Below are 9,724 nucleotides of genomic sequence, written 5' to 3' on the forward strand. Positions count from 1 at the left end.
CCACTCTGTACCACTACTGTATACCACTACAGTATACCACCACTCTATACCACTACAGGAAACCACCACTCTATACCACTACAGTATACCACCACTCTATACCACTACTGTATACCACCACTCTATACCACCACTCTATACCACTACTGTATACCACCACTCTGTACACCACTACAGTATACCACCACTCTTTACCACTACTGTATACGCCTACTCTATACCACTACAGTATACCACTACTGTATACCACCACTCTATACCACTACTGTATACCCCTACTCTATACCACCACTCTATACCACTACTGTATACCACTACAGTATACCACTACTGTATACCACTACTGTACCTACAGTACCTTAAGTGAACTTATCACATCAACATTGTATAATTAGTTATTAATTTATTCATAGAAAAATAACACAAAAAAAGCCTGATATTCCCCATCAGTCAATGGACCTCAACACACATAATAACATACAGTGCAACATAACACTTATTTGTGCGCTGTGGAAGTAGCCTGTCAGTAACAGCACAGGTCCAACTAACTGGTGTTTGTGTTGTGTTAGACTAGGTTATTTCGGGAGTGCGTCCCTAATGACACCCTATTCCCTACAAAGTGCACTACTTTCGGCCAGAGCCTCATGATGCCGTGGTCAAAAGTAGTGCACTTTGTAGGGTTAGGTTGCCGTTTGGGACATGGGCTTGTTTTCATACAAAGTGCACATCAAATTGCCCCAGTTAGCAGGTACAGTTTGTATTCTTATGTGGGATATGATGCTGCCTGAAAGGTCTGTTCTCTATCAGGATTTTGTTTTTGGGGGTTTGAGGTAATGTTAATAAAATAATAACACAATAATATGTTAAATGGAGTCATAGTCTTTTCCTGAAAATATACTTGGAATATAAATATCCGCTGTCAAGTTTCAGAAAATAGAAATAGGTAGAAGTTAGATAAAGACAGTGTGACACGACGCTACATTCGGGTTAGTATTTTTTATTCTACATAATAACCACTATTAACTCATTGGTAAAGTCTTGTTAGGGCTTTCCTCATCAAGCGTAAAACCTCTGTCGTGTTTTCATGTGGTAATAGAAAAATGGTTATATTTTCTAAGTTAATAATAAAGTAATATTCTAATTTGTGCGGTGTGAAGTCCCACTGTATGAATCCATGTTGAGTTCCAAGCACCCTTTCCATTGATGATTCTCGCAAGAGGATATTGTCCTGCATGTCCTCTATAGCGCGTCCCTCTCCTCCCAGCTTTCTCTCGTGTTGAGTAGTGTTGTGTTGTGTCCCAGCCTGGTCCTCTATAGCTCGTCCCTCTCCTCCCAGCTTTCTCTCGTGTTGAGTAGTGTTGTGTTGTGTCCCAGCCTGGTCCTCTATAGCTCGTCCCTCTCCTCCCAGCTTTCTCTCGTGTTGAGTAGTGTTGTGTTGTGTCCCAGCCTGGTCCTCTACAGCTCGTCCCTCTCCTCTCCCTCACAGTAACATGCTTCCCTCTGGCTGTTCATGAAGGATCTGCAGCCCAGCGTCCACACAGTGTTGTACAGAGCATCTGCTACGGTCTCACAAGCTGAGCGGAGGGGGGGAGAGATACAGAAGGTTGAGAGAGATTATTTTCCCTTTTGTACTTTTAATAGCTATTTGCACATTGTTACAACACTGTATATAGACATAATATGACATTTGAAATGTCTTTATTCTTTTGGAGTGTAATGTTTACTGTTCATTTTTATTGTTGATTTAACTTTTGTATATTATCTACTTCACTTGCTTTGGCAATGTTAACATACGTTTGAATTGAATTGAGAGTGAGTGAGAGGGGCTATGATGAGAGAGAGATCTGTATTTGATCATGTTCAGGTTTTTGCTGCTTGTTCTTTGTTATAGAGCCAAAAAGATTGGAGAAGTGGTTTATCCATACATCTCCATTTTGGATAGATAACTATTCATGTTGTTTGTTTGTTTAGCGTTTTCCAATTTTCCCAGAAGTGGTTAGAGTCTATGGATTCATCCGTTACATTGAGCTGATTTCTGACGTGGGGAAACCTAGTCAGTTGTACAACTGAATGAATTCAACTGAAATGTGTCTGAATCAGAGAGGTGTGTGGTGGGGGGGGGGCTGCCTTAATCGACGTCCACGTCATCGGCTGCCGGGTAGCAATTGTTGTCGGGGGTCAACTGCCTTGCTCAAGGGCAGAACGGCAGATTTTTCCAACATGCTGGCTCAAGAGAGTGAGTGCCTACGTCAGTGAGCGGAGGAGAGTATATACTCCCGTGGCTACAGTAACTCACCTTTGACCTTTGACACGAACCCCAAGCTTTTCTTCAGGTCAGAGCAGATAGCGTGGAGACACCAGCGGTACTTGGAGTCACAGCGGTACTTGTTGGAGCCACAGGTGTCGTAGCAACTGTCCAGCTGGTTACAGCACTGAGTCATGGCTGGGATGCCAATGTCAAACTGTGTTGGGATAATACATAGGATTTAAATATTCTATATAGGGATTTATACATTCTATATAGGGATTTATACATTCTATATATAGGGATTTATACATTCTATATAGGGATTTATGCATTCTATATAGGGATTTATACATTCTATATATAGGGATTTATACATTCTATATAGGGATTTATACATTCTATATATAGGGATATATACATTCTATATATAGGGATTTCTACATTCTATATAAGAATTTCTACATTCTATATAGGGATTTATACATTCTATATAGGGATTTATACATTCTATATATAGGGATTTATACATTCTATATATAGGGATTTATACATTCTATATAGGGATTTATACATTCTATATAGGGATTTATACATTCTATATAGGGATTTATACATTCTATATAGGGATTTATACATTCTGTATATAGGGATTTATACATTCTATATAGGGATTTATACATTCTATATATAGGGATTTATACATTCTATATAGGGATGTATACATTCTATATATAGGGATTTATACATTCTATATATAGGGATTTATACATTCTATATATAGGGATTTATACATTCTATATAGGGATTTATACATTCTATATAGGGATTTATACATTCTATATAGGGATTTATACATTCTATATATAGGAATGTATACATTCTATATAGGGATTTATACATTCTATATATAGGAATGTATACATTCTATATAGGGATTTATACATTCTATTTATAGGGATTTATACATTCTATATATTTATTTATTTTATTTATTTTACCTTTATTTAACCAGGTAGGCAAGTTGAGAACAAGTTCTCATTTACAATTGCGACCTGGCCAAGATAAAGCAAAGCAGTTCGACAGATACAACGACACAGAGTTACACATGGAGTAAAACAAACATACAGTCAATAATACAGTATAAACAAGTCTATATACAATGTGAGCAAATGAGGTGAGAAGGGAGGTAAAGGCAAAAAAGGCCATGGTGGCAAGGTAAATACAATATAGCAGGTAAAACACTGGAATGGTAGTTTTGCAATGGAAGAATGTGCAAAGTAGAAATAAAAATAACTGGGTGCAAAGGAGCAAAATAAATAAATAAATTAAATACAGTTGGGAAAGAGGTAGTTGTTTGGGCTAAATTATAGGTGGGCTATGTACAGGTGCAGTAATCTGTGAGCTGCTCTGACAGTTGGTGCTTAAAGCTAGTGAGGGAGATAAGTGTTTCCAGTTTCAGAGATTTTTGTAGTTCGTTCCAGTCATTGGCAGCAGAGAACTGGAAAGAGAGGCGGCCAAAGAAAGAATTGGTTTTGGGGGTGACTAGAGAGATATACCTGCTGGAGCGTGTGCTACAGGTGGGAGATGCTATGGTGACCAGCGAGCTGAGATAAGGGGGGACTTTACCTAGCAGGGTCTTGTAGATGACATGGAGCCAGTGGGTTTGGCGACGAGTATGAAGCGAGGGCCAGCCAACGAGAGCGTACAGGTCGCAATGGTGGGTAGTATATGGGGCTTTGGTGACAAAACGGATTGCACTGTGATAGACTGCATCCAATTTGTTGAGTAGGGTATTGGAGGCTATTTTGTAAATGACATCGCCAAAGTCGAGGATTGGTAGGATGGTCAGTTTTACAAGGGTATGTTTGGCAGCATGAGTGAAGGATGCTTTGTTGCGAAATAGGAAGCCAATTCTAGATTTAACTTTGGATTGGAGATGTTTGATATGGGTCTGGAAGGAGAGTTTACAGCCTAACCAGACACCTAAGTATTTGTAGTTGTCCACGTATTCTAAGTCAGAGCCGTCCAGAGTAGTGATGTTGGACAGGCGGGTAGGTGCAGGTAGCGATCGGTTGAAGAGCATGCATTTAGTTTTACTTGTATTTAAGAGCAATTGGAGGCCACGGAAGGAGAGTTGTATGGCATTGAAGCTTGCCTGGAGGGTTGTAAACACAGTGTCCAAAGAAGGGCCGGAAGTATACAGAATGGTGTCGTCTGCGTAGAGGTGGATCAGAGACTCACCAGCAGCAAGAGCGACCTCATTGATGTATACAGAGAAGAGAGTCGGTCCAAGAATTGAACCCTGTGGCACCCCCATAGAGACTGCCAGAGGTCCGGACAACAGACCCTCCGATTTGACACACTGAACTCTATCAGAGAAGTAGTTGGTGAACCAGGCGAGGCAATCATTTGAGAAACCAAGGCTGTTGAGTCTGCCGATGAGGATGTGGTGATTGACAGAGTCGAAAGCCTTGGCCAGATCAATGAATACGGCTGCACAGTAATGTTTCTTATCGATGGCGGTTAAGATATCGTTTAGGACCTTGAGCGTGGCTGAGGTGCACCCATGACCAGCTCTGAAACCAGATTGCATAGCAGAGAAGGTATGGTGAGATTCGAAATGGTCGGTAATCTGTTTGTTGACTTGGCTTTCGAAGACCTTAGAAAGGCATGGTAGGATAGATATAGGTCTGTAGCAGTTTGGGTCAAGAGTGTCCCCCCCTTTGAAGAGGGGGATGACCACAGCTGCTTTCCAATCTTTGGGAATCTCAGACGACACGAAAGAGAGGTTGAACAGGCTAGTAATAGGGGTGGCAACAATTTCGGCAGATAATTTTAGAAAGAAAGGGTCCAGATTGTCTAGCCCGGCTGATTTGTAGGGGTCCAGATTTTGCAGCTCTTTCAGAACATCAGCTGAATGGATTTGGGAGAAGGAGAAATGGGGAAGGCTTGGGCGAGTTGCTGTTGGGGGTGCAGTGCTGTTGACAGGGGTAGGAGTAGCCAGGTGGAAAGCATGGCCAGCAGTAGAAAAATGCTTATTGAAATGTTCAATTATGGTGGATTTATCAGTGGTGACAGTGTTTCCTATCTTCAGTGCAGTGGGCAGCTGGGAGGAGGTGTTCTTATTCTCCATGGACTTTACAGTGTCCCAGAACTTTTTTGAGTTAGTGTTGCAAGAAGCAAATTTCTGCTTGAAAAAGCTAGCCTTGGCTTTTCTAACTGCCTGTGTATAATTATACATTCTATATATAGGGATTTATACATTCTATATAGGGATTTATACATTCTCTATATAGGGATTTATACATTCTATATAGGGATTTATACATTCTATATAGGGATTTATACATTCTATATAGGGATTTATACATTCTATATATAGGGATTTATACATTCTATATAGGGATTTATACATTCTATATATAGGGATTTATACATTCTATATATAGGGATTTATACATTCTATATAGGGATTTATACATTCTATATAGGGATTTATACATTCTATATAGGGATTTATACATTCTATATAGGGATTTATACATTCTATATAGGGATTTATACATTCTATATATAGGGATTTATACATTCTATATAGGGATTTATACATTCTATATAGGGATTTATACATTCTATATAGGGATTTATACATTCTATATATAGGGATTTATACATTCTATATAGGGATTTATACATTCTATATAGGGATTTATACATTCTATATAGGGATTTATACATTCTATATAGGGATTTATACATTCTATATATAGGGATTTATACATTCTATATATAGGGATTTATACATTCTATATCGGGATTTATACATTCTATATAGGGATTTATACATTCTATATATAGGGATTTATACATTCTATATAGGGATTTATACATTCTCTATATAGGGATTTATACATTCTATATATAGGGATTTATACATTCTATATATAGGGATTTATACATTCTATATAGGGATTTATACATTCTATATAGGGATTTATACATTCTATATAGGGATTTATACATTCTATATATAGGGATTTATACATTCTATATATAGGGATTTATACATTCTATATAGGGATTTATACATTCTCTATATAGGGATTTATACATTCTATATAGGGATTTATACATTCTATATAGGGATTTATACATTCTATATAGGGATTTATACATTCTATATATAGGGATTTATACATTCTATACTTTATTTAACCTGGAAAAGAGTCTCTTTTTCAAGTGAGACCTGGCCAAGAAGGCAGCAACAATCAATACATGACAGAATTAAAACATACAACAATCAATACATGACAGAATTAAAACATACAACAATCAATACATGACAGAATTAAAACATACAACAATCAATACATGACAGAATTAAAACATACAACAATCAATACATGATCCAGCCTAAATAAAGCATTTACACTCCTCTGTAACAGAGTCTCACGTCAATATTTTAAATTCATTCAGGGGCACTAACATATCTAGATGAAGCAGGGATTATTGACTATTCCATGCCTCTGGTGCACAAGAGAAGGCAGTCTTGCCTAATACTGTGAATGTCCTGGGGACTTTAAGTAGCAACCACCTAGCAGACCTGGTATGGTAACTGCTGGTGGTGAAGGAGACCAGACTACAGAGGTAAAGAGGGAGTTTACCCAACAGGGCTTTCTTGATGAACACATACAAATGTATCTTTCTACATGTATAAATTGACGTCCAACCTACCACTTGGTACAATGTGCAATGGTGGGTGAGGGACTTGGCATTTGTAATAAAGCGCAAGGATGCATGATAAACAGAGTCCAGTCTCTGTAAGACAGAGGAGGCTGCATGATAAACAGAGTCCAGTCTCTGTAAGACGGAGGTGGTTAGGGATTTACACACTATATAGGGATTTATACACTATATAGGGATTTATACACTCTATAGGGATTTATACACTCTATAGGGATTTATACACTCTATAGGGATTTATACACTATATAGGGATTTTTACACTATATAGGGATTTATACACTATATAGGGATTTATACACTATATAGGGATGTATACACTCTATAGGGATTTATACACTATATAGGGATTTATACACTATATAGGGATTTGCACACTATATAGGGATTTATACACTATATAGGGATTTACACACTATATAGGGATTTATACACTATATAGGGATTTATATACTCTATAGGGATTTATACACGCTATAGGGATTTACACACTATATAGGAATTTACACACTATATAGGGATTTATACACTATATAGGGATTTATATACTATATAGGGATTTACACACTATATAGGGATTTATACACTATATAGGGATTTATACACTATATAGGGATGCATACTCTATATAGGGATTCATACACTATATAGGGAATCATACACTATATAGCGATTTATACACTATATAGGGATTTATACACTATATAGGGATTTGCACACTATATAGGGATTTATACACTATATAGGGATTTACACACTATATAGGGATTTATACACTATATAGGGATTTATACACTCTATAGGGATTTATACACTATATAGGGATTTATACACTATATAGGGATGTATACACTATATAGGGATGTATACACTCTATAGGGATTTATACACTATATAGGTATTTACACACTATATAGGGATTTATACACTCTATAGGGATTTATACACTCTATAGGGATTTACACGCTATATAGGAATTTACACACTATATAGGAATTTACACACTCTATAGGGATTTACACACTATATAGGGATTTATACACTATATAGGGATTTATACACTATATAGGGATTTATACACTCTATAGGGATTTATACACTATATAGGGATTTATACACTATATAGGGATTTATACACTATATAGGGATGTATACACTCTATAGGGATTTATACACTATATATGGATTTACACACTATATAGGGATTTATATACTCTATAGGGATTTATACAAGCTATAGGGATTTACACGCTATATAGGAATTTACACACTATATAGGAATTTACACACTATATAGGGATTTATACACTATATAAGGATTTATACACTATATAGGGATTTACACACTATATAGGGATTTACACACTATATAGGGATTTATACACTATATAGGGATTTATACACTATATAGGGATTTATACACTCTATAGGGATTTATACACTGTATAGGGATTTATACACTATATAGGGATGTATACACTATATAGGGATGTATACACTCTATAGGGATTTATACACTATATAGGGATTTACACACTATATAGGGATTTATACACTATATAGGGATTTATACACTCTATAGGGATTTATACACTCTATAGGGATTTACACGCTATATAGGAATTTACAAACTATATAGGAATTTACACACTCTATATGGATTTACACACTATATAGGGATTTATACACTATATAGGGATTTATACACTATATAGGGATTTATACACTCTATAGGGATTTATACACTCTATAGGGATTTATACACTATATAGGGATTTATACACTATATAGGGATTTATACACTATATAGGGATTTATACACTATATAGGGATGTATACACTCTATAGGGATTTATACACTATATATGGATTTACACACTATATAGGGATTTATACACTATATAGGGATTTACACACTATATAGGGATTTATACACTCTATAGGGATTTATACACACTATAGGGATTTACACGCTATATAGGAATTTACACACTATATAGGAATTTACACACTATATAGGGATTTATACACTATATAGGGATTTACACGCTATATAGGGATTTATACACTATATAGGGATGTATACACTCTATAGGGATTTATACACTATATATGGATTTACACACTATATAGGGATTTATACACTATATAGGGATTTACACACTATATAGGGATTTATACACTCTATAGGGATTTATACACACTATAGGAATTTACACACTATATAGGAATTTACACACTATATAGGGATTTATACACTATATAGGGATTTACATACTATATAGGGATTTACACACTATATAGGGATTTATACACTATATAGGGATTTATACACTATATAGGGATGCATACTCTATATAGGGATTCATACACTATATAGGGAATCATACACTATATAGCGATTTATACACTATATAGGGATGTATACTCTACATAGGGATTTATACACTATATAGGGATTTATACACTATATAGGGAATCATACACTATATAGGGATGTATACTCTATATAGGGATGTATACACTATATAGGGAATCATACACTATATAGGGATTTATACACTATATAGGGATGTATACACTATATAGGGAATCATACACTATATAGGGATTTATACACTATATAGGGATGTATACTCTACATAGGGATTTATACTCTACATAGGGATTTATACACTATATAGGGAATCATACACTATATAGGGATGTATACTCTACATAGGGATTTATACT

General features: G+C 36.0%; 1 protein-coding gene across 1 annotated transcript in view; it reads right to left on the reverse strand.

Moving 5' to 3' along the window:
- Positions 1–690: 690 nt before the first annotated feature.
- LOC139367896 (uncharacterized) overlaps positions 691–9,724 on the reverse strand; it is a 16,004-nt gene continuing 6,970 nt past the window's right edge. Inside the window, exons 3-4 of the mRNA XM_071106266.1 lie at positions 2,297–2,462; positions 691–1,574 (exon numbers count right to left, since the gene is read on the reverse strand). Of these exons, the coding sequence (XP_070962367.1) occupies positions 1,456–1,574; positions 2,297–2,462 (285 nt within the window). The 3' untranslated portion in view covers positions 691–1,455. The remainder of the gene's footprint in view (positions 1,575–2,296; positions 2,463–9,724) is intronic.

Source organism: Oncorhynchus clarkii, chromosome 16 (genome assembly GCF_045791955.1).
Source record: "Oncorhynchus clarkii lewisi isolate Uvic-CL-2024 chromosome 16, UVic_Ocla_1.0, whole genome shotgun sequence".
NCBI classification, from domain to species: domain Eukaryota; kingdom Metazoa; phylum Chordata; class Actinopteri; order Salmoniformes; family Salmonidae; genus Oncorhynchus; species Oncorhynchus clarkii.